Consider the following 27,087-nt stretch of genomic DNA (forward strand, 5'->3'; position numbering starts at 1 on the left):
GTCAAAGGATGACAGCTTCAAAAGTGACAGCTACCCAGATGACGGGCCCTTTACTATCATTAGGGTGAACTCAACGAACTAGCCATCTCAGAAAAAATTGATAAAGCGGAAAACGATGAACGCACAAACGGTAAAACTCACATTTCTTCGAGATACCTCGAGGACAAGAGTCCTAAATTAATTACTGAAATGAACCTCAATCGTGCGTTCTCCCGGAACAAAAATCGAACCTTTCAAAGATCGATTCAGTTCAATAATTCAAGACCGTCGTTTCTGACACCCTCCCTTCCCGCCGAATGCAATAGGTCGTGGATAATTTTTCGATATTATCATTGTAATCATCGTATAGGGCGCTTCATTAAACGTATTGCATTCTCTGAAAGAATACGAGGACGCCTCACGTCCGTTTCCGTGGTGTTTGTTCCATCTATTATTCAGGAAGAAATAGCAGTCGCCTTTATTAATAGATATTATCAACAATTTTCATTAGGCAGCGGGGTTCCGAAGTCGTCGTCTTTATTAAAATGCGATACGGTCAATTTTCATATGTACTTTCGATAAGCGACAGTAATTTAATTGAGTTTTTTTATTTTTCCTATATTGGATATTGGAAAAAGAAACGTTGAAATGAATGAAGATGACTGAAAATTACCTAGGGATTCCTACGAAATCCATTTCGTAATTCAATAAACTTCGTTAGCTATAATTTATTAATATTTCGAGTATTTTGTTAAATGCATGAGAAGTTTCGATGTTGTCTATAGTTTGAGAGCTGAGTATGTGAACTGTGTTGACATTTCTGTTCAGTAAGATATGGAATTCAACTTGAATTTTTTTCCAAATCGTGAAATTTATTTTTTGAAAAAATAAATCTCTTTGCGAAGTTTATATAGCACTTCGTCCATTTTACGGTCAACAAGAGTAATAAAGATAGATAGAGGGAGTATATTCAATTTTCACATGTCCCTAACATAGTCAGATTGTGATATATTTTCAAATATACAATTTTACTATATCGCTATGAATGTATGTTATATTAAATGAAATACATTTATTTGAGTGATTCCCGATTAAATATGCAAATTTGAATATTTGGAATCCGATATTTTTCCTAATTGTCGAATTTATAATAAGCAGAATATTTATTATCTTCTTCATCTACCTGCTGAAATCCAAGGTTTGGCAACTTTTGCTCTCCTAGTGTCATCGGTCATTTCACGTCGTTTGGCGCGCTTTAAGTTTGTTTTTTGAATTTCTGATATATTCAGGTATTTATTTCAATATATTTTGAGTTAATATGAAATGTTGATTCACTACGGGACATAAGAAGTGAGTTCTTTGTGGAGAAACTCGCGAATTGAGTGAAATATCGTATCACTGATATGTTTTCTTTTCGGCGCGCTTCATGTAAAATTTGATAGTTCATGTTGGGGACAAAATTTGCTTACTGAAAACGACATAAGCTCTGAGGATCAACGCAATCGGCCTAGTGAGCAAGCAATCAGTTATTGATAGTTTCCGTACTAATTTTACTCTTATCGATTCAAAATCATAAATAAAACAAATAAATGTGTGTATCGAAGGGATTATTGCTGCAGTAGCGCGCGAAGTGTTGAAGAACACGCCGAAATCTGCGATAAAAGTGAAAACTGGAGCTTTTTTTTACAAGAAAGTTCGAAAGATACTTTGGAATCACAATACCCAACTAATCTAGATCTTGGATAAGATCAGGGACCGTATTCTCGACAAGTGGTCTTTCAAAACGCATACGTTCTTTCAGTGCTCTGAACACTGAATGAACGTATACGATTTGAAAGATCACTTGTCGAGAATACGGTCCCCGATGTTTCAAAACATCTGAAACTTTCAAAACCGAAGAATTCGATGCTTCATTGAAAATAATCAAATAATTCCTCTACTACCAGATGATTCCTTCGGACTTTTTCCTCCTATTTTTTCGGCTGTATTTCGGCTCCTACAAAGCATAACCTTTCCACTCGAGATTTCCCAGAAAATTTTAAAACGCTTCAAATCATAATCTACGTGGTCGGCAGATGCGATCCGGCTCGAAGGACCAAGACCACAACCCTTCCGGCCGCGGGACAGATCAGAGACGATGGGGAAATAAAAAAGAGGTATCCCTCGCCCCCGCGAAAAATCGGGAAATCATCGTTTCATCGCCGCCCCCTACCACCGCCGACGGTCATCCATATCGCGCAATTCGGAAAAGGACGGCACGGGGTTGGGGATGGGAGCGGGCGCGAGAGAGAAAGAGACGGAGGGGGTCGAAACGGAACAACTGGCGCGAGTTATGAGAGTAATATATCGGGAATTATGCTTATAAAGCGCTTATAAAGTGTTCCGACAGCCCGCGATTGAGATGTGCGATGCGAGCGTCGAAACGGCGGTAAATTGCGGTGGCGGTATCGTTTTTTGCGTGTTTGGTGGTGATTTTTCCGGTCTCTCGACGGAGATCTAATTATAAAAGATTCATTTCTTCGACAATTATAAACGGTGAAGATAAGGTATGAATTAAATTATGATGCGACTGTTTTTTTTTTCTTCGAAATATTTTTTTTAGTGCAGTCAGGATGTTTTCAATATGAGCCAAAAATATTTTTAATTAGAAATTCGTATAAATTATATCATAATAATAATCATAAATCATTCATTTAGATATTTTGATGAGATTCTCCGAGGAACGCATATGAATTAATCAACCTTTAACATCGAAATTTTTATCGTTTCACAATTACATATACCGGGTTATTTTTGTAAGTTGAAGCTCTTCCATTGATATCCCCCTTGTGGCCCGTACGGCGGTAAACTTTGGGATTTCAAATGCGAACTTCTGTTTTTATTATAGATTCGTATTCTTGGCCAAAAATACCAAAGTTTTGTACGAAAAAATTTTCGTTCGGACGGAAAATTCTAACACGAATACAGATTCATCAGTAAATATCTGGAAAAAATTGTTCGTACAAACTTTTATATTGTTGGCCGTAGAATACGAATTTGTAATAAAAATGAAATTCCAATTTGAAATTCCCAAGTGGACTCCCCCTCAGAACCATCAAAATATTCAAAATATTTTTCTATAAGATGTTCCCTTTCCAAGATTTTTGACTGATGCAACTTGAAAATATCAGCCGGTATATCAAGAAATCAATGAATTAATTTTGTTCACTTGAAACCTATCTGAATTTCACGATACTTTTGATTTTGGTGTATTTCTCATTTTATTCTGATGCGAAAAAATCTCTTGCGGGTGAATAATTTTTAATCATTAACTGAACTGGTTTTCATTGAAATGATGAAAGCAGAGATATATCTCGATAATGAAAGGAAAAGAATTTTTATCCAGAGATGTTTCAACTAAATATATTAATTAATTACATAAAATTATCAAAGATTGATTTCCATAGTAATAATATTGATCGCGTACAGGCTTTGAAGCCTCTGCGATTAATGTTTATGATAAAATAAACTACATTATTATTATTATTATTTGAGATAACGTTTTCCATGTCATTATTCTAAGTTCTTTTATTATTAGCTGAGAGGTTTTCATTTTCATAGAATATTTGGATTCGACACATTACAGAACTACAAGAATAATATGGGAATGATACTTATTATCATTATTTTGAAAAATAACAATAAATTGATTTAATAAGATTTTTTCTCGAAGTATAACTAATGTGAGAAATGAATAATGATATTTTTCCAATAGTTAAAATTCAAATTTCTCTTGAAATTTATTCCTTCTCTTCAAGATTACTAGTCCAGTTCACAGATTTTTCCCTATAAATTGATTACTGAATGAATCTTTCGTTATAGAATATGCGATTCACATATTTCAAGGAGATGAATTGAGGTACCCATATTGATATACAATATAAAATTATTGAATTTGTACCATTCAATGGTGGTAAACAGTTTCGAAATTCTTGATTGATAATTTTGAATTATTTTTGAAGCTTTTTTCGAATTTTTCAGCAATGGAGATGTATTCCTTATACCGAGCCTGGCTCCAGTTCGGCACTCCAGGTCTGGCCGCCGGTTTTCAAAACGCCCACGCTTTGCAACAGGTCACCGGCGCCCCCCTCAACATTCCCCCTCCCAACCAGCCACCAAGCGCGCCCGACGTGTCTCTACAAGTCGGACCGAGCATGACTCATTTCTCCGCTCACAAGGCCATCTTGACGGCGCACAGCGGTTACTTCAAGGCCGCCTTGGTAAACCACACAGGTAAACGCGCTTTCTCTATTAGTAGAGAAGCTTTAAATCTAAATGCAATTCTTATTTTCAGACACGGAACCCATTTCCGTTCCAAACGTCAACGTCGACGAGTTTTCCTACCTACTGACCTTCATGTACACCGGATACCTGGACCTCAACATCCGCAACATCTATAACATCCTCTTGGCCACGCACATCTTGCACATGCCTACCGCACTCGAGATCTGCCGCTCGTTCCTTCTGCAAACCCAGAACGTGGAGAATCGCACCAACGTCATCAAGCCCATAGCCAGCAGGAAGGCCTTGGTACCCACCCAACCCATCTACGCTCCCAACAACACCGCAGTGCTGCCCAAATCCGAGGACACGCCGTTCACCATCGTCAGACAGCCGGAGAAACTGTCCAACACCCTGAACCAAGCGTCCACCTCGAAGGCGAACCTCGACAGGGAACCGACACCGTCGCAACTCAACACCAGGTCGGAAAAGAAGGGAATAGACAAGTCGAGGATGAAGCGGAGGACAGAACCTGCCAATTCGAAGGTGATCATCGACGTCGCCTGCTGCGACGGACCGGTGAGGTTCCACAGGGTCGTGAACAAGAACTACGGGCTCAGGGATAGCGTGGATGACCGTGTAGACCAGCAGCAAGAGGTGAACGCAAACGACGCCCTCAACAAGGCCATGGCCGAGAACATCAGGGACAAGCCGGTGGGCGACGAGAACAGCGGTGGCAACGAGCTGTTCACCTGCCTGTACTGCAACCACACCTTCAAGTCGCAATACTGCTACCAGAAGCACGCCAGGAGGCACCTGAACCCGGTGAGCGTGGAAGCGAAGGCGGTCACCAAGGAGCTGAAGAGGGAGGTGAAACTGCTGGACATGAACGTCCAGTATTACCCTTGCAAGACGTGCGGCTCCAAGTTCCCCAGCTACTACTTCGTTCACAAGCACAGGAAGATGTGCCACGCGGAAGAGATGGCCGATCTGACCAACAGGAACAACGAGATAGTGATGGAGAGATCGGACGAGGCGGATAGGGCCAGCACCAACAGCTCCATAGACGTGGAAGCCTTGAATTCCGACCATAACGAAGGTTCTTAGGGGTTGTTTTTGGAATGGAAACGTGACAGGGTTTTTATTATGCTCAGTTGTAAATAATTATAGATTAATTAGGACAAGCTCATTGTGAATAAGTACATTAAAATTAAATTTTTCCTCATGAGAAGTAAGATTATTTCAGTTTATTGATTCCAGCGTCAGAGTAAATGAATTTCTCAAAATAATTAATAGAAAAAAAAACATAATGAAGCGTATGTTTCGTTAGATCAGCATTTAATAACATAAAAGGATAACAGAACTTTCCGTGTTCAGTTAATTGACTCAATTGATTCGTCATCTTGTATTCAATAGAATCTACTGTTAATTAACTATTTTGTGTTTGAACATATCAATCTTTTCTGTTCCGCGAGGGAGATTCCTTTGTCAAATCAGATAGATATATAGCATTCATGTGATTGTGCGCTTTATCTTCATGAAAACAGACCTTTTCAATAAAAATTTTTTAGGGACATTCGAATCACGCCTTAGTCGTATAATATTATTTGTATTTTGAATTTTAATCAGGCCGTAGCGTTACAAATATACAAATACCTACTTTTAGGTGTCACAAACGGAAAAAAACAAATAATATTTAAATAATTGTGTTTTCTTGGAGGCTACGCTGATTAATTGATGACTTCCATAAAAGTGAATGAAGAATATGTTCGATTCAAAAATCACGTTGATGATAAAGTGAAGAAATTTTAGATTTGAGAAAATCAGTGAAAAATTTATTTTGAGACGACTTACCTGGAACTTCAAGGGAATCCTCCTCGCTTGTTTCTATCGCATCTGCGTCTGTGTCTTTTCTTCTTTCTTTCTTCTTTTTGTTTTCCATCACAGCGTTGGCATTTTGATCGCTAGAAAAAAATCAATAAATTAATAATTTAATAATTAGTTAGGTATGTAGAGCTCCAACTCAAATATCTTATTAACATGGCAGAAATTTTTGTTGCTCATTTTATGGTATGTATTTCGAATCTCATCAAAATTTCACCATGAATCCTCTTTGATATAGAAGAAAATGTCCGACAAGAACTTTAAAAACTCTTTCACTACTCGCTAAAATATCTCGCATTAGGTCTGAAGGAGAGTCATCAGAACATCCTAACAGGACCGAACACTGATTTATAGTTCGTTCAATTATACGGAGCAATATAAACAAAGTAAATCGTATGGTCTGCGCATAGTACGTACAACTGTTATTGTTCAAACGGCAATAAATCCAATCCCTCCTTCATCCCTAACAGATTGTCAGGATCGTACTCGCAACATAATGAGGATATCAATTGTGAATTGATGATTAGTATATCCATTTCACAGAAGAGTAAGAAGGAAAATATATGGCTTCACTTGTTGAAATATATTTCATGTTGAGACGTTTTGTATATTTCATTTGTAGATTAATATCGTGTACAAACTGTATGATTATGAATTATCCTCATTTCGACTCAGATGAAGAATTTCCCTTTTACTGCTCCGTCTTATATTTAAACGGATTATAGTAGCCCAGCGCTGCACAGATTCAAACATGTCGACTTTAAGGTTCCAAAACGGGACCAACATACAGGTGGACAGAAAAATAAAGCAATAATATTAAAAAAAGGAAAAATAGAAGACAAGACGACTAAAATGACTGTGTTCATGACTGTAATGAAACCTGATTCAACATATGGATCTGAGACGTGGAATACAACACGGAGAATGAAAAGTAAATCACATGATGGGGACATTGCAGACACCAATGAAACAAATAAGGGAGGTGAAAATAGAAGAGGCAGACCACAACAATCTTGGGAGGATATGGTCGAGAACAAAAAGAAGGGTATAACTGTCAGGGTGGGAGAAGGGTGTCTAGTTCAGTGGAACAATGCAACAATCAAAACATATAAGCGTTACGATATCGAATAAACGAGTGATTTCTTTCAATGGCGAAGTGGGGAGGATGGTCGCAACGCTTGAGTCGATTAGTCAAATTTGTCGCTTTCCAACCGTGGGATGGGTTGAAAATAAATACGACGACGATTGTATGCCATTGTCCGCGAGGAATTCATCTGCAAAAACTTAATTTCCTCTGTGAAAATGAGTAAATAAAACAATTTCAAACACTTTTTGATATAGTCACAAAAAAGTCTGTGTATTCCTTCATTGTGACGAGTTGGCTCGTCGATTACGAGTTGAGAATACAGGCGTTTTCACTAACTACTCAGCTAATAAACAAAACGTCCGAACAAATATACGCGCCGGTATTCTTTCCCCGTTTGCGATCGTCGCGGGAAAAAATCTCCCGAATTCTCGGATGAAATTTAAATTTATCAATTTCAATTTATCGGATAACGGGCGCGGAGGGTATGGCGGATCGGGTTTTTGGCGAAAATGCAATTCCGTCTTGATTAAAAGAGTATCAATTTGCAAAATTGATATGCCGCTAGTTCATCCGATAATTGTGCAGTCAGCGGTAACGCCAACGAACGAACGGACCAGTTTCGTGCTCCCGGGAATACGGCGGGTGCGGGGGGGACGCGGCCGGGACCCGAACCCACTCTCGCGGATTGTAATGCAAATTGTGTTTGTCAAAATCACGGGAGCGTCAGATGCCGTTCCGATCGCTCTCTGCCTACGATTGGCCGATTTAAAATTTGATATAGCAATTTCTGCCGACTCGGCCAAAGTTCTTTGCGTCAATGACTCGACCGAAGCCGCTCATCCACTATTATTTTCTTGATTCCGGTTGTATGTATAGTTTCGTCGTTATTGAGATACTATGCAGTTCCGATTTTGATGTTTACATAAACGGTTTTCAACAGTAGAATTTATGCTAACGCAGAGCTTACCGACTTTACGCACGAAAATCTGGAGCATTGGTTTCCCTACAAGCGAACATACTAGCACAACTTGACGCTGGTTGACGGCTACCGTCGGCTACCGATCTGGAGGATCCAGATATATATTTTTGGCAATTTGTTGAGGTCATTCATGCGTTGAATTCGAAGCATTCTTTGTTGTCCGTAATAATTTAACAAGAGCATAAAATTCACCGCAAAATTCTACAGACTAGAGAGTTGTTGAGCAGTTTCACGAAAGTCAATAGACTTTTTTTTTATTCTTTATTATGGTCGACAAGACTCAAAATAATCTATCTCTTATCACCGGTCTGAATATGTTAACAGAAGACCCTAGAAGCTGATTATTGATATCACAAACGTTAATTCTATTCAACAGATAATTCTGGGCTCTCTAGCCGTGGGGGTGTCTGCGGTAGATTTTGAATGTTATTAATGTATAACAATGAACATAGTCTACTCGAATTCAATCGATGGAAAAATTTCAATAAACTTCAGACAAAACAGATATATAACTGTCATCTCAATAATATAAGAACAAATAGAGCTAATAATACTTGGGAGTGAACATCGAAGACAATGAAAAAAGAGATGAGACAATCTTAGAAAAGGAAAAATAAATACAAGACGACTAAAATGACAGTGTTCATGACTCTAACTGTTTTAACAGACTTCCAAAGAACACTCATGGAACAATGCAACAATTAAACCATCTAGCGATATGATGTCGGATGAACCAGTGTTCTCTTTCAATGGAGAAGTGGGGATGGTCACCAGCGCTTAAGTCGATTAGTCGCTTTCCAACTGAGGGAGGGGTTGAAAATAAATACGACAATTGTATTCCATTGTAGGCGAGGGATTTATTTGCAACAATTAATGAACTAATTAATTGGATTATTAATCCTGAGTTTTTTCGCCATAACTGATTTAAAAATAAAATAAATTCTACTAAATATATAATGAGAAACGAACACAAAATCTAAAAAATGCGCAATAAAGGGGCGACAAATTCAAACAAAAGTTCAAATACTGTTGAGCCAAACAGATCCAAATCTATGATCTCCTTTTTTTTTCAGATTATTTTTGTTGATTTATTAATCTTCCAATTACTGCATGTTCGTTAACACCCACAGTCAAATTATGTGTGTAATTGTTTCAGAAATATCAAAGGCAACAATAAATTAAGTTATTGTGCCTTCAATTGATTGACCAGTAAAGTACCATTTTATATTTCGAAATTTTTTTTTTTTTCATTAGACATTACGATTTACGAGAAATCTACTTTAACTCCAAACGATATGGTCTTACAACGCATCCCACATTTGGAGAGCGACTAATTCAACTAACAAATCAAGTGGCAGCGTAGCTCTGTGATCATCCCCACTTCGCCATTGAAAGAGAACAACACTTGTTTATTCGATATCGTATCTTGCAGATGTTTTATTGTTTCACTGGACAATCAGTATTCTCGGGAATAACGTTGAATAAACAGCTCATCAGAGGAAATAACAAATAAAGGAATTTTGGAATCGTTCAAAAGCAAAAATCATTCAAAAATGAATTTTATAATTATTTATAATTTTCTATACAGTATATTGCTGAACTTTTTTTCAAATGAGGTAAAAATCGATTGAATTGAAGAGATGTAGTCTATTTAAATAAATATGAATAAAACGACTATTAGTTGACTCTCACCTAACAGGCTCCGGCGCAGACTCGTTCTCCAACTTAACCTCCATCTTCACCTCGAGCAACGGAGCCTCGTTTTTCACATCGTCCCCGAAGAACTGGCCCGCCTGGCCGGTGCCCTTGTTCATTTGGTTGTTGTACTCCTCGAACGAATTGAAATCGGTGAACTTCTCCGGCGGCACCCCGGACGCCGGCTGCGGAGACGTCGACGTCTCCTGCTTGACGGCTGCCGCGCCGCACGACGTTCCCGGAGCCGAGGACGCCGAAATGGTGACGACGGACGACCCGGTGGACGTCGTCGTCGAGGACGGGGTAGAGCAGGAAATCACAGTGGTGGCAGCCGGCGGACTGGGTGCGTTGGACGTCGCCGACGTCGACGTAGACGCGGTGGTGGCGGTCGCGGAGGTAACGGCGGTCGTCGTCTGCGTCTGGGACGTGGCGACGGAGATGGTCGTCGATCCTTGGGAGTAAGGGTGCGAAGATGCCGTCGAAGTCGAGTCCTGGTTCTGGCTGGCCTCCCGCACCACGGTCTTCTGCTGTTGTTCTCGCTGAAGCCTCGTCGTCACGCCTGCAAAAAAAAAATCTTGTGTCAGTTTGTTGATGGAAGTTAAGCTCCTCATTCATAGCTCAGATAGGTGAAATAACAAAAAAAATGTGACACCATATTTCCTTGTGATTCACTTTTAACAAAGAGAACCAATATATCTGTTGAAAAAGGAACAACATTCGTAGTAGTTTCCAGAGAAATATGAAGATTCTTTGTGATCGTTATCTTTTACCCATAGTCCACACTGATTTTTGAATGTTAATTATTCAGGCGTACGGATTGTGCTGTTTTTATAATAAAAATTATAGTACCTATTATAAAGGGTGTTTTTTTTAGAGCTATAGAACTTTAAATTGCAATAAAACAACGATGGATTATTCGATTGACATGAATTTTATTTATCCGCAAGATAATCTTGAGGCATTACATTTTAAATATGATTTTTGGCATATGACCGCATGGCTCGGATGTAGTCCAATTTACGATTACGTTTTCCAACATTTGTGGCCGTATATCGTCAATAACACGGCGAATGTTGTCTTCCAAATGGTCAAGGGTTTGTGGCTTATACGCATAGACCAATGACTTTACAAAGCCCCACAGAAAGTAGTCTAGCGGTGTTGAATCACAAGATCTTGGAGCCCAATTCACAGGTCCAAAATGTGAAATTAGACGTCACCAAACGTGTCTTTCAATAAATCGATTGTGGCACGAGCTCTGTGACATGTTGCGCCATTTTGTTGGAACCACAGCTCCTGGACATCATGGTTGTTCAATTCAGGAATGAAAAAGTTAGTAATCATGGCTCTATACCGATCACCATTGACTGTAACGTTCTGGCCATCATCGTTTTTGAAGAATGATTCCACCAGCCCATAAAGCGCACCAAACAGTCAGTTTTTCTGGATGTAACGGTGTTTCGACATACACTTGAGAATTATCTTCACTTCAAATGAGGCAGTTTTGTTTGTTGAAGTAGCCATTCAACAAGTAGTGCGCTTCATCGCTAAACAAAATTCGCTTGTGAAAATCGGGAACAACGGCAATCTCATTTTGGGCACTATTTGCAAGCGTTGTTCAGGCGTGAGCCTGTTCATGATGAATTGCCAAACCAAACTGAGAATAAATCACTAGACAACTGTTGAATCAGTTTCCATCTTGAACAGTAATGCCAACTTAAAGTTATATACCTCGAAAAAAAAACACCCGTTACATACAATGAAATATATTGTATCAAGTATAAATTTAAATATATCATATCATATATGTTTTGAAAATTAATGGGTTTTGAAATAAATTTCCCAAAATATGAAGTTGATTTTTCAACTAGACAAGATATCAAATGCAGCATGATTTTTTGTTTTTTCAGAGATATCATTCTGACCCATTCAATCAATATTGGATATTGTTCAAAATACACAGATATGTAATAAATATTCCAGTACCGTACAGCTTAAAATGTAGCTATCGGTCTGAATAATAATAACGAGATGTCAGGAATGAGAAATTATTTCGCTGCTGACGCCCTCTATTAACGAAGCTTGCAGTTAAGATATGCTTCCACCGCTAGAAGGCGCTAGAGTCCCGAAATATCGATTTTTATCACTTGAGCGAAGCGAACTCCCGACCAATTCTAACAGATGGCGAAATGAAGAACGTTTTACGATTGTATTCAATCTTGTTACATAAATTAGATTACATTTAGATTAAATTGAAGAGATTCTGTTGCACTGCGACTTAATGGCCCATTGTGCCTCCCATAACAAGGATCTACAGCTCGCTTTCCAGTTCCAAGGTTCTAATGAACTCCAGTATCTAGGATGCTCCAAGGAGGTTACTCCCTCACTGCTACACGTTTCTTGTCCAAAGCATTTTTAGTTAGTGATTGTGTGACTTTCCGTCACCAGGTGCTTCGTAGCTTCTTCCTCCTCCCACAGAATCTGCAGTCGACATTTTCTACTAGACCTATTCTCATGAAGTGGTTTAGTATACTCTTGTTCAGATCTAGACTAGAGACTTCTTGGATCTCGCAGTGTCAAAGTTTCAAGGAAACTTTTTGGAATGATCCAACCCAGGTAATTCCGCCAGAGTGTTTCTCTTTCGGTTTTTTACTTCTCCTGAAACTCTTTTTTGTAGGTACCTTTGCCTAAACCACAGAACGGTTTCTGGCCAATGAAAGACAAGGTTTGTGCTTGGAACATAAATAGGAGGAATGGCTTATGCAGTGCAACAGATACATTTGTTTAGGTATGCACAATCATCACTCTTTTTTTGAAGTGATGCTGAATCATTGTCGTTAGAGATTCAATTTGATTACTTCTCTTTTCCCTTTTCTATTGAAAAGTGGCAACTTTTCCAATTCAGCAAGCTCAATTGTGGTTGGCGACAATCTTTCTTGTGTGAATTAAGCGTAATTTTTCAACATAAACTCTACATAACTTTCAGTCGTTTCTTACTATGACTGAATGTGTCAGGGATTTTTTACATAATGAAAGATATCTTACATAAGATATCTTAAATCATGGTTTATGCACTCGTCAATTTTTGGATGCAATGACATTCAACCAAATTGAGAATATTAGTTTCATTTCGTGGCGGCGCCGCAATGTCATATTTGCCATTTCGATCTTTTTTCTGTTAATTTTGAATTGGATTTGATTGATGTATCAAGAATCAAATCAACAGATGAACTCTGCGTATAATAAACGTTTGTAATATGTATTTCATAAACTTCTCGTTATAAGAAGAATGTGCAGAATGTCACTGTGTCAAAAGAAAATATAAAATCCACTAATGACAGGAAAAATACGATAGCACTAAAGGTTTTTTAAATTTTTTTCATGTAAGCTCCTAAACTAAGAAAACAAAGGTAAGTAAATGAATTTCAATGAACTAGTAGTTTCTATATTACATCTTGTATAAGTTAAAGTGCATCGTGTCCAAAGAAAAGTGCCAAGAATGATCATCTTGAAAATATTTGCATTTCCTAGGAATTTCAAGAAGAAAACAGTGAAAAGTCTTCCCCATTTGAAACATCTGCAATGGAATATTCACAAAACGTTTCTTAGATTAATTTCAAATTTTTGAAATAACAAAAAACTGACATATTTTGTTAATAGCGTTACCTACAGTTGACATAACAAAGCTTTACTAAAATTGGCAAAACAAAATCTAATCAGTGCATTCACCAGGTTTTTAGACATCTTAATCTTACATTACTTCATAAAACCAGGGGAAGCTCAAATTCGAATTAGTTTTTGTCACAATGTTTAACTGCATATCAAATATGTCAAGTTCTTATTTTGAACCTATGTGCAATAAATGGCTTCGAAACAACAGCAATTTTCGAAATAAGCAAAACTGAAGTAATCAAATTGTTTAAAAACGTAATGATTTGATTGATAACGCAAAAGTATTTACAAACAGTATGGATGGGCAATGAACTGAATCCAGAAGACTGGGTCTAGAAATTGAGAAATAATGAATTGGAGCCTATTCAACCTTTACCTCCAGAGCTTGCTCCAGAGAAACTGCTCAAAACAATTTTGCGTGATTGTAAGAAAGGCTGCTTGACATTAGTTTTCATTGCGTTATAGTCGATAATAATTTTTATACAGGGTGAGTCTTTGACTTGTACATATATTTTAACCGAAGGTTCCTGAGGTCAAAAGAAATACTTTTTTCATTTACCATTTTTTCCGATTCGGCCCTGTTAAAAAGATATAGCCATTTTAAATTTTCAAAATGAGCTAATTCACCCCTGAAAACCGGAACACTGAAGTTTTCTCAAGCATAAGATATACCTTTTGAACCTTGGAAATGAGCTACTAAATTATAAAAACCATCTTAAACTCACGTTTAACATTCCATTTGTTGAACAAAGTAGTGTTTATAATAAAATAGATGAGTTATTCCAATTTCGTTGACGCTAAAGATTAAATATTCTTCTCTTGATTTCTATTTCATTTTCGATAATTATAACGAATTGAGCTCGCTAACACCCATATTAGCACTGATACTCATATCCATTCTTTCATTATATTTCATTTATATGATATCGTTCTTTACAAGAATTGCCATTTAACCTTAAAATCTCAAATTAATAATATTCATCTATGAAAGTTCTAACACAGACTATAGTAATCTGTGGTTTTAAGTTTGAATTTCAAATTTCGAGTGATGCCAAATTTAAACACAGCAGTTCGGTTCGAATAATCTATGCTCTAACCTAAAATTTTCATTTACAGTTTACACTGTTATTGTTATAAGATATTATTTGTTATGAAATGAAGCATTTGATTTGTTCCAACTATCTCATAAAAATATTGAAATGCATCAATATTTTTGAAGCCATCAGTACGAAAATATGTAAAATATTCTGAATGTTGATTTTAGTGAAGTATCTTCTTATTATCAGAGCTGTGCCAAAGATCAGTAATTTTTAATCAAATCGAGGAGTTGAGGTGAGCTTATTCACTTTTACAACTTCATTTTCAATCTAAGTTGGCTAGTACTTCAATTCTAAAATCTGGGACATGACATCATAGTAAATATTCATTTCTGTGGTTTTTTTTTTCCACAACAGAACAGAGTTGCATTCAGCCAAAGTACCCAATTTTTTTAATTTCACAGATAATTTTTTTTTTTTAAGATCAAGTTATTCGAAAACGGCGCTTTGTACGAGAAAACATGAAGAATACTTTTATTTTTCAAATTAGCCAAATATTCTTCAATGAACGTTCAAATTACTCTTAAGAGTTGGTTTCTTAGAATTTCTGGTATTTTTATGGGATGTAATGTTCATAATAAAGAAACAGAAGGATGTGTATGGAATCTTGTGTTCTGATAAGATGTATCACATCAAAAAAAAGCTATATTTCAAAAATCATTTCCTTCGATACAACCATTTACGAGATATAGCCGAAAATCACATTTTTTTAACGATTTTCAACAGCCTGTATCTTTTTAACCAGGCCGAATCGGAAAAAATGGTAAAGGAAAAAAGTGTTTCTTTTGACCTCAGGAATCTTGGGTTAAAATATATGTACAAGTCAAATACTCACCCTGTATAAATAAACTGATATCTACTTTAGAAACGACAATTTCTATTGAAAGTAAAGTATCTTGAACCCACTTACCAGAGGTTAAAATATCTTCCAAGTATATTTCAGCAGCACTTGACATTAGTTTTCATTGCGTTATAGCCGATAATGATCTTCATATAAATAAACTGATTTATTCTTTAGAAACGACAATTTCCATTGAAAGTTAATTATCTTGAACCCACTTACCAGTGGTTAATATATCTACAACAGAGGAATTTGCTGCATTGTTGACCTTTTGTGTGTTCTTCGAAGCTCTCGTTCTCTGCCTCGACTTCCTCAATAGTTGTTTGTAGTTTTCGGTCTTTTTACTAGTGTAATAATAGTGCACACAGTCAGCTACAGATTTTCTATCTAAATAGCTTGATATCACAACGAAATTTTTCGGATGTTGCAGGTACCTAGAAAAAAATATATATATTTATTATAGGATGACACATCGAAGCAAAATCGAACCAAAAATTGTCGCTTACTTTTCCTTGAAGATTTCCTTCTCCTGCGGCGTCCACATATTTATGTACTGCCTGTTTTTATACATCGATTCCATATCTTCGACGAACCCATTATTGTTATTGAACCAAACGTCCTTCTCCCGTTTGTCAAGTAAAATAGGTGGTATCACGGCGTAGCTGCGCATCTTCTTGTCCTCCATGGCCTGTTCCTGGAGGTTATCCATGATCTCCTCCATGTCCGCTTCCGACTTGACCCTGGCACCGACTCTGTTGAACCTACGTCGAAAAGAATCTACATGAGTTCCCTTTTTGGCGGTTTTCATATCAAAAGATTGTGACAATTGATGGGCGCGCTGACTCGTTCTAATTTTGCCAATTCTTGAATTTTCAGAAAGGATAGTTTTGTCCATCGGCACGTTACATATTTCAAAAATCCTGAGGAAAGACAGAGCAGAATGTTAACACTTGGGAACGAATTACCCGAGTTACCCAACAAAAAACATATCACATCCAATGCAAGGTTTTATTACAGTGGCGACGCCAACTATCAAGAATAGGGGTGAAGGCAAGGTGGGGCCAGGATATTTCAAGGGATGCCAAAATTTCCAGGTTCAGTTTACATTTGTATTGTTGTATTTTTTGATAACGCAATATTTCATGAAGATGCACAAGAAATTCAAAGGGGGCCAGATCCCCCTGGCCTCTTCCAGCGTCACCACTGTTTTATTTTAAAATTAAGTGGACAGAAACTGAAAGAATATTAACCTTTCATATTCACATATTAATACACAGACAACTTGAATGAAAAATGGAAATGCTTTCTTGGGAAATTTAAAATTATATTATTTTTGCCGAATATTGTTTTTATTAGAATTTTTTCGATGTATAGGTTAACACGAAAAATAGAGAAAACAAAACTCGCAAAGCCCTTAAAAATTATGACATAAATGTAATAAAATAGAAAGTTTGTAGATCGAGCAACAGTCGGTAAGATTAGCTTGTTGCAATAACATGTAGACACATAATTGCAATAAAATAATCAAATGGTTAGTCCCTATTTGAATATTGTCCCATTATTCACTCTAACGTTAGTGCGCCTAACTCATTTGAAATCTGAGGGGGTTCGATACGATAATAAATGTCTCAAATAATGCAATTTCACATGCTTAAGAATCAACTGGCATTTCCAGTTCATCATTGATATTTTCTGGTTTTTAATTTGAACTCTTCCTGCTCGACAACTTCGAATATTGTTATCCAGACAAATTTTTCTGAGAATTGATGACGTATATTCGCTAATAAATGAGAGATATATAGTCTGTTCAAATATAAGACGATACTGACCGACCTGAGTAAGATTTAAGGTTGATTCACATAATCGTACAAATGAAATATACAAAACATTTCAACAAGTAAAGCCACATATTTTCCTTCTTACTCTTCTGTGAAATGAATATGCAAATCATCAATTTACAATCAATATCTACATTCCGTTGCAAATATGATCCTAGCATTTTATTAGGGATAGATGGATAGGATTTATGAAAGTGTGGCCAAGAACAGTCGTCTTATGCGCAAACTATGCGATTCACTCTGTTTATATTGCTCCGTCTTATATTTGAACGGACTATTCGTGAATATTAATATTGAAGCAAGTAAAAATTACTTGGTGCCGTTTTGAAGTATGTGGTAACTTCATTTCTTTCATGATAATTCGTTAATTTTTAATCCCTATATACATCTAGGCTTCTGTCACGTCACAGGATTTACGAGATATGTACAGGAAAAGGAGATCCGGCTTTGTTATGTGTTATGTTACATTTTTCAGCATGAAGAATAATCTGTAGTAATTTAAATTTCGAATACAACCAAATTAATTTCTCTACAATTATCAAATTTGTTAGCTACAACAATGATTAAGAAAGTTTCCTCTTCGATTAGGAAGATCACAAATCTGTGATCAATTTTAGAACCACCAAGACAGTTAAAACATCATCACAACGTCTTTACACACCTTTCCTTGTCCTCTCTCTGTTTCCTCAGCTCCGGAAACACCTTTTCGAAGAACTCCCTGTTTTTCGCTTCTTTCGCTTTTCTCTTGGTGCTCGACTCTATCTTGTCCACCTTCCTGATCCATTCCTGCATCAGTTTGCTATAGGTCTCACTCAGATAGGTGTTTCTGGTCTCCTTTTCCGCGTGCCTCTTCTTGAAGTATTCCAACAGTCTCCGTTTGAATAGCTTGTTTTTCCGCTTGTTCTCATGATAGACCGTCGAGTCGGTTGGTTGATTGTAAAGTGGCCATTCGACCTGAAAAAAAATTTAACGAGTGATTAGTTTTTATAGTTCTGATAGTGATAATATGCACCCTATTTGGGTTTAATATTTCTATTCTTGTAGCATTGAAAAAGTTCAATTTTTGAGCCTACATTGGACATGGAGATATAGATTCATTTTAAACGAAAAAATCAGAAAACCTCCGAACCGCTTATATGTATATAAGCTAAAAGAAATCCAAATAATGCATGTTTACATTATAATACCAGAATGGTACAATTCTTGAAATCAATGTTGGAAAAATAAAACTGCATGAAGAAATTGATATTGTTTATGAATTGTGTACGTAGTAACGTAGTCAAATTAAATTATTTGCAAGTATTTTCCTTATACATTTGAAACGAATCATTTTGAAAGCCCAACATTCAACGGCGAATTAAAAGGTTTTCCAATATTTTGAATAGACCCCTATCTGGGCAGCTGTCACAGTCAGGCACAAAAAAGTCTTACTGAATTAATTCTGCCTTATTGTGGTTTCAACTCTGAATACAAAAAATTTATTTCAAATGAATCATGAACCATATTTCAATAGTTTTGAAAAAAAAACTAAAAACATATTCGATAATAATTATCTTCAAGAGGCTGGATGACCAAAGCAAGTGAAGCACTTTGGAAAATAATTCTATTCGAGAGGGAACACCATCACGTGGTTGTTTAATTCAAAACGAAATAAGAGATATTTTTTCTTACAAATCATCGATTTTTATGGGGTTATCACATAATTTCCTCAAACAATAATCTACATGGAAGAGAGAAAATATTTTCAATTTGCGAAAAAAAAATATTTTGTTTGGTCATTTTTCGTTTTTCGCAAAAAAAAATGATGATACGTTCTACAAAGCACTGATATATTTTTGAAATATTTGTGAGAAAAAACCCACCAAAAATCATTTCAAAAGGGGTAAAAGTATTACTTCGTGAAAATCGTCAATTATTATTATCTCTGAAGATGAAGTAAATATACAATTTCGAAAACCGTACAAAGGGGCTCCAAAGGGGAAATGAATAGATACCAAAGTTTGACTAATTCGCGAAAAACCACTTGGTAGTAATCCTTCTTAACGAACTGTATGATACTTTTTTCAATTTTCTATGCTTCCTAGTAATTTCGACGCAATATCACGAAATACTTCAATAAATCATGATTCATATCAACAATGCGATTGGTGCGTGGAAAGTCAACTTATTCAAATATGCAATCTTAGCGATGTCATATGGGGGACCGCGCGAAGATGCAAGGACGTTTGAAAGACGTTGTCTTACGACGTCTTCACGTATCGTCGCGTTTTATAGCGTTATAATAACAAAAGTATCACGGTCTAGTGACATCTGTTTGATGGAATAATAATGACGGCCAGTGTCGGTTGCACGTTGTTTTTTTTCTTTCGACAGCACACCGTCGTTATTTAAACGCGAATTATCGTCGTCGTGGCCTATTTTATTGCTTCTGCTATAGGAGGAAGCAAGGCAGTCGAGTGGATGCATTAGAAGATGATGATCTGCCGACGAAGCCCGATGATTTAGATTTCCGGCAGAATCGCCCGTAAAATGCACTTCAAGGTCGTTTTCATGGATTTTATTAGCCGCATCGGAAGCGTTAAAATAAACACCCCGTGGAAGGTCATTTGAATACGACTCGGCCAGATTTGCACTGAGGATAAGACTGGAATGAAAGATTTATCGTTCAGGGATTCAACGTTTCTCCGTTCTAATTGAAAGAAGAATAAATTATAAAACGGAGAATATTCTTTATTTGTAACAGCAAGCAAACCGTAAAATCGCAAAATTCATTTTATTGATTACTCTACACTACATGAAAGGTGTAGTAGAAAGAAATCCAGCTTCTATTACCATAGTTAGGATGAACTGATTAAGGTCAAATATGCGCCGTTTTGTTCGATACTCTGTTACCATTTTGAAGGTAATATTATTATGCCTCTCTCATAGAAGCCATCGTCCCTATTGTCAAAAAAATGAGAACATGGCGTTGACCTGATGGAACAAAATTCCTCTCCTATTGGCCAAAGCTGGCCGCTTGACAGTACAGTTTCGAGTTAACAGTTGTGCCGTAAAGGAAGAGAGCTCATATTAGATAATTCCCTGCCAATCCTAACACACTCCAAAACCTTCCTGGTCGTCAATCCTAGCTTGGCCACCGTTTCCGCCGACTCACCGCATTTCGACCACAACCGTTTTCGCTTGATGTTGTCGTAAGCACTTCAAAAATGAGTTGATTTTGTTGCGATTTGCAGATGGAAATTTAGTTCGTGAGGTTCTTTGCGTTGACTCGTTTGGTACCTATACATCGAGTTGACTCAACAATCTACATAGTTTTATTGACATTTTCGACAATTGGCCTACCAGTGCGTGGTGCATAGCCTGTTACAATATCATAACCATAAACACTATTTACATTTTCAGACGTCTGGCTTGCATGTTCGCCTTTATCGAAGATAAAATGTAAAATATAACATATTTTCTCTTTGCTAGTGTCCATCTTTGACGCGCGCTTAAACTAAACTGAGTCAACTAATCACAAAACAGTCAGAAATGTTTTTGTAGTACGAAATATCATCTTTATGACGTCAGACTTAGACAACGCGAGATACAGATAACTAAAGTCATATATAAGAAAAATTAGGGATATCTCACCTTAGGGCCCAGTGTGTCCAACTGAGCATGGGCACTCGCCGCCTTCTTCCTGTTCTCCGCATAGATCTTCTGCGGCAAACTGTTGTGTTTCGGTTGTGTATCTTCTTCCACTTCGCTCTTCACCTGCGGCTTCAGCGCCAGTTCCTCGAGCTCCTGCTGTTTCTTCTTCAGTATCGATATCTGAGATTCCGCCCTGGCTATCTCCCTGTCCGTCCTCGCTATCTTCAGAATGATATCGTCTTTGGTCGGCTTGTGAGGCTGATCCTCTTGGATGGTCTCAGGCAGCGTTGGAGATATCGCCTCCACCTGCGGATTGTAGGTTCCAGGCTGTTCCTGGGAAATATAAACAGTTAAACATACAACCAACTCACATAAATAATAACTATAGAAAGAGGTATACGTCAAGGTGACTCATTGGGTCCACTTCTTTTCAACATTATTATGGATGAGATCGTAAGGAAAGTACGTAAGAACTGTCTAATGGACAGTAGAGAGATGAAGATGTTATGCCATGTTGATGATGCAGTCTTGGTGGCGGAAAATTAGGATGATATGCAAAGGCTTTTCGACACATTTACCATGATCGCAAAAACTTTGGGATTGTCTAATACGAAGTGCATGAGTACATCAAAAACATCACTAAAATGTAAGTTGTTAGTTGATGGCATAGACTTTCCGAGCTTTTAAGACTTAGACCTGAAGTGAGAAGGCAAGCTATCAAAGCTGCAAGAACAGCCACACAATATAACTGAGAACGGCAGCAAAAGCACACATTTACAAGGCCTATACGGACATATGTCGCAGGGACAAGACCTGAAGCATCAAGACACAACAAATTATGGAAGAGACAGAAAAAAGAATAGTTCGAAGAAGAGCCAGAAGAACATTACGGAACAGGGAAAGAAGCGAAGACATCAGACAGGCTTGTCAGATCAAGAATATCAACGCTGGGTACAAAGATTGAATGGCATGACCAGAGGACTGAATGGTAAAGGTAGCCAGAGACAAATCACCGTCGGGAAGGCGAATAATAGTCTATTTGAAAGATAGAAGAAGACATTTCTTATTCCTTACCCTAGTATCTATCCTCAAAGGTTGCACATTGTCCTTGTGATCCTGCAGTCTGATCTTCTTCAGCGGCTGATGCTGTTGGTTCCCCATACCGTCGTCCAAGTGGACCACGCTGACCTGGCCTCCTTGTCCGCCGGGCAGCATGGCCGCGTCCTGTCTACCCCTACCGTACTCGGGGTGTAGCAGAGAGATCCTCGGCTGTCTATATTCCCGGTACGCTGTGGGGCCGCTGTAGGCGGCGGTGGCCGCCCCAGCCTGTTGGTACCGCTGGGCCAGGCCTGGGGCCGCCTGGTGGATCTGAGACGTGGTGGGGTAAGGGTATCGGCCAGCCGTTGACACCGGTGACCTGGACGGTTTGTAGATATCGGCCGCGTTCTGTGCATGGTTACTCGGCCTAAAAAATAAGGAATAATTAGATCATGGTTCATATTGGAAACTTGAGAGGTGCAATAAGAATTTTCTCGTATGTTATAACTTCCTTTGAATGTGATTTTTTTCATTGAAACCAAGGACATTGTCTTGATGATTGCAGAGCAAGAAAAGTATAAAAACTCTGTGTACAGGGTCAATCGTTCCTGTTAAAAAGGTTTAACAGAATGGAAAAATATTTGCTTTCACACTGAACTAAAAATTAAACCGTCTTGGGCCTGGGTAACGTGATCTACCATCTATTATACACCTGATGATGTATTCCATCAACAATACCCTTACCTGCTCCCAATAAAAAATTAAACATTTGTTCATTTCAAGTCTATCAGACTATCTATCAGAGGTAGGAGTTTGTGGTAAATAGTGTCCTAAGTTTCTGAGAAAAGCTCTGGGCTTTGTGAAGCGAATGTTAACTGCGAATTCGAGTTAAATAATTCTCAAGAGAAACACTGAATTGACATTTGAATTTGGTAAAAAGGAGAAGCAACTTGTACAGAACCCGTTTCTATTTTTTAACTGTTTTCGTACTTGCCTTGCTTCAAAGGCTGGTAAATATTGACATGCACTAAGTTGTTTAGTCATTTCATTGGATTTTCAACTGACGTGTGCACGTGCTCTAACCACAACAACCTAGTTGACCTTTCTCTCAGAACATATAAATAATTTCATTACGAAATATGTCAAGAACTGTTATCAGAATGCATCAGAAGAGGTAAATTACTGAATTACTCATAAAGCTGGAAATTTCTATGAGAATTCTATTGAGATGTTTCATTTCCTCTCTAAATACTCGAATTATTGAAGTCAGATAAATTTTTTCGGACCTTACCACATTTTAAGCCGAATTGAATTCAATCAACAAAGAAAAAAAATAGATCCTTAACAATTGAAGGCTAGTTTTTCGTGAGATCGAAGTCCTATATATTACCATTAACGAGAAGTTTCAACTTGTATAGGATATTATCGGCCTCTACACCGAACCATGAAGAACACCAAAAGTTCGGTAATATAGGAGTGAAAAAACTACATTATTTTTCCTCTAATGATTCCAAAACGTTATATATCCTAGCGTGTGCAATTCTTCCTATCTTACAAGTAGCGATTGGATTGGAAAGCGACGGTAGCCGTCTCTTCAACTAGCCGGCTCGATCGCTCTAATTACATTTTCAATTTCGTTCTCAGCCGCGATAAGTGTTCGTTTCCGTATATGTCCTATATGGATCTGACCACCGAGAATTTTCGCCTTTTGGAGTTTTTAAGATTTACGCTCAAATCGCTTCCAGTTTCCGCCCCCAGGTGGCACCCAAACGAAGATGGCGGTATTATTAAAGGAGGTGAAACTTTGGATTGATGAAGAGGACGATACTATAGTTCAGTCTTATTGGAGCTGATGAAAGTTGGAAATTCGTCCGTTAATGTTTTCAATGCTCTCATCAAAGAGCCCATAAATATTATATAGAATAAAATATGTATTTGAATAATCTCACCTCAACTTCTACAATTTATCACAAATTGCTGAGTTTATAATTTTAAGAGGGTCATAGTTGCTCTAATGTGAAAACAAATTAAGTGACTCGAAAGAAGCAGAATATTCAAATGTTGATATTTATATTGAATACTTTCAGTTTATTTTCAATGCCAAAATCAAGATGAATCAAGTAATAGAGACTATAATGTAAAGAATAATTGAGAACTACCTGTAAAACAAAATATTCAATACCAGAAGTTCAAGTAATAATCATTACAGTCTTTGTTGAATAAAAAAGTGTTTATTACAGTACAAAAATCCATTAGATCAATTTTGGATATAGCTGCAGTTCAGGTTCAGGTAGTATTGTGGATCTTTGAATATTGAATTAAAACAAAATCAAAAAGACCCAAACAGTATTGGCGCCCAACGTGGGGCACCAACCCACGATACTGAGATCAAGAGTCTCATGCTCTACCCACTGAGATCTTTGAATTATTTTCAATTTTACTTGAACCCTAATGACTATAAATTTTTGATTTAAAAAAAATCCATAACAGTAGATACCCATTAAAGAATCAATTCAATCAGGTGCAGTCGAACTTATCCATCGTTGAATATATAGTCATAACATTTTCATACTGATAGGTCCAGAAATATTGAACTGGTGGTGTAAATCAATATTTTTATGTGGTATAAATAATGCAACAACACATTGCTTTCGGTTTGAATGAAGTATGAACTGTACATTTCACAGTAATTCGTTGTGCATCCACACAATTATTTGGGTAGTAGTACTTAATTATCTTAAATCTCTTGAAATTATGTATGGAAACTCAATGTTTTGATGAGTTCTTCAAATATGATTAAGTATATTCAGTCTACAAGTATGTATAACATAACCTTAAAACTTAAAGGTGTAAACATCTCTGAGAACAGATTATTCTAAGGTACATAGAGTTAGTTTATTATTCTGAAGCAAATTTCTCTTATGGCTAAGAAAACTTTTGTGTGCAGGTTCCAGGGGTGGCATAGCTCAATATGAAAAATTAAAAAAGCTATATATTCTTATCTAGGCCGAATCGGAATAGGAAAAAGTGTTCTTCTTTACCTAAATAATCTACTGTTAAAATATGTGTGCAAGTCAAAGACTAGGCTTGTTTTCGAGATTATCGTGGTACATACCAACTACAAAACTGGGTAATTACAGTTTTCCAAGACGCCTATCTATTGTAAAGTTTTCGTGCGCATTATCGCAGAGTTTCCTAGATGACCCACAGACCAATTAAACCCAAGCTCGAAAGCATTTCGTAATGGCACGTTTCCGAGACGATACGATAAAATGCATTTGATATGCCTTTGTACTGCCGCGGCGTACATTTGCGACATTCGTTACGATGTCAGATATGCTAATACTTCCTGTACTGTGCTACTTCTGATATTTCTAGACTGCGACACGAGAATGAAAGAGTAGTAGAGTGTGAACGAATCGAGAAATGAGACCGAATCGAGTCGTCTAATATCGATTCTTTTCAAACCGAGTCTACCGAAGGTAGTGAAAACATTGTGATCACTTTCAGGATAAAATCATTTCGAAAAATGCATTTTATCCTGTTACAGCCCTAACTTCCACAACCGACACAATAAATTTGATCAATATTCAATTTATATTTGGCATGGGGAATAAATATGAATAATAAATAGAAATATGCATTTTTTGCATCCATGTTGAATACCCAAATAATATAAAATCATAATCATGACCTCTAATGAATGAACATGGATATTGATGAAATGCACTTTATTCACTTTCAGAGACAACCTTGACGAATTGAAACTCCGTAATGTCGTTGAATTCATTTTCAATTACTATTATCGCTTCAGTACGTCTAACCGAATCATATAATAGTAGGTGGATACACGTATTCTCGCATCGTATTACTTTTTTATTCGCTATTGTAAGAAGAAATTGATGCTGTAATATCGAATAAAAAGTACAGATATGACTCAATGGTTCTGTTCATAACGTAGACATAACGAGCTCAAATTTCCTTCATTGGCTGTTGCTTTGTTATGACTAGAACTAAAGTGTAAAAATACCTTTTTTTTTGTTCAGTAATATAATGAATGATTCATCCTGCGTATCCATTTGAGAAGCGATATTTGTATAAAGTGAAATAATAAGTGAATTCGGAACCTCAGTTTCAATTTTCGAAACTACATCTGACAAATATCGAAAATAGCAGAAAAATACAATTTTCAATATTGACTAACTCTTTAGAGTTTTAAGTTCAATCTTGAACACTTAACTTCAAGTTCTCTCCCCTTATAACTTTGAATATGAACAACAGCAAGGTATCGCTGGAATAGATGAAAGTACAAGATAAAATAATCAAATACAAAAATTTTTGAACATGGTGTTCTAGATACTTGATACAAGATACTTTTCGAAATTGTATCTGAAATGCTTAATGAAAAATAGGTGACATATTATAAAAAATAGGTTTCTTATGAAAACATTTTATATTAATTTTCAATTCACTAATGCCCGCCACTCACGAGGGCGTTTTTTCGAGCATTTGGAAGCCAGGCTTCCAAATGGCAGCCAGTCTACACTGACTGACTGATTACAGAATGAAAGAGATGTTAATTTCTATTTGGCTGATATCGTTTTCCATCGTTATTGACATATCTTCCTTTACATTGAAATAAACATTCATTAATTTCTCTTAAAATATACTCGTTTTCTTTAATATCAAAATGACAGCTCTTTTTGGAAAACCCCTTCAGAATAACAACTGATATTTCCGCTAATTCCATTTCAAATTCACTCTTAACATTTTTAGTTTCCGGTTTCAATGTAGAGGAAGATATGTCAACGATGGAAAACGATATCAGCCAAATAGAAATTTACATCTACTCTTTCATTCTGTAATTTTCCTCTGGAATATTCTACTAGTTCCCCACAGGCTTCATTTTTTTATTCCTGTTTGCGTTTGCTGAACTTTTTGTTTTCAATCGACAGGTTTTCTGCCTATATTTTTCGATGAAACCTAACACGCTACGAAGTTCCGAAGGTACCTGATAAATTGCCAGCTGTCTGTGATCATCTGATATCCGACCCGGATACTCAATAAAACAACTTCTTGAGTGGCAG

At 37.0% G+C, this 27,087-nt stretch overlaps 2 protein-coding genes across 6 annotated transcripts in view; one reads left to right on the plus strand and one right to left on the minus strand.

The window, feature by feature from the left end:
* The window catches only part of LOC123676690, a 129,497-nt gene that overhangs the window by 21,441 nt on the left and 80,969 nt on the right, over positions 1 to 27,087 (minus strand). For 3 of the 5 annotated variants that reach the window (XM_045612813.1, XM_045612812.1, XM_045612814.1), the window contains exons 2-8: positions 22,037 to 22,427; positions 20,963 to 21,295; positions 17,991 to 18,283; positions 15,998 to 16,252; positions 15,714 to 15,925; positions 9,882 to 10,443; positions 6,094 to 6,203 (exon numbers count right to left, since the gene is read on the minus strand). In XM_045612813.1, the coding sequence (XP_045468769.1) occupies positions 6,094 to 6,203; positions 9,882 to 10,443; positions 15,714 to 15,925; positions 15,998 to 16,252; positions 17,991 to 18,283; positions 20,963 to 21,295; positions 22,037 to 22,427 (2,156 nt within the window). Of the gene's footprint in view, positions 1 to 6,093; positions 6,204 to 9,881; positions 10,444 to 15,713; positions 15,926 to 15,997; positions 16,412 to 17,990; positions 18,284 to 20,962; positions 21,296 to 22,036; positions 22,428 to 27,087 lie in introns of all 5 variants that reach the window. The other 2 variants (XM_045612810.1, XM_045612809.1) reach the window with 1 other exon arrangement.
* LOC123676693 (zinc finger and BTB domain-containing protein 8A) lies at positions 4,004 to 5,578 on the plus strand. Its single transcript, XM_045612818.1, has 2 exons — positions 4,004 to 4,251; positions 4,313 to 5,578. Exons 1-2 carry the CDS (start codon positions 4,008 to 4,010, stop codon positions 5,344 to 5,346), a joined length of 1,278 nt encoding a protein of 425 aa, XP_045468774.1. The 5' UTR covers positions 4,004 to 4,007; the 3' UTR covers positions 5,347 to 5,578.

Source organism: Harmonia axyridis, chromosome 3 (assembly GCF_914767665.1).
Source record: "Harmonia axyridis chromosome 3, icHarAxyr1.1, whole genome shotgun sequence".
Classification (NCBI taxonomy): domain Eukaryota; kingdom Metazoa; phylum Arthropoda; class Insecta; order Coleoptera; family Coccinellidae; genus Harmonia; species Harmonia axyridis.

Excerpts from the sequence above, each read along its gene's own strand:
- LOC123676693 (XM_045612818.1), top strand. The coding sequence starts at position 4,008 with ATGTATTCCTTATACCGAGCCTGGCTCCAGTTCGGCACTCCAGGTCTG. Across the intron at positions 4,252-4,312 it reads CGCCTTGGTAAACCACACAG|ACACGGAACCCATTTCCGTT; the intron begins GTAAACGCGCTT and ends TCTTATTTTCAG.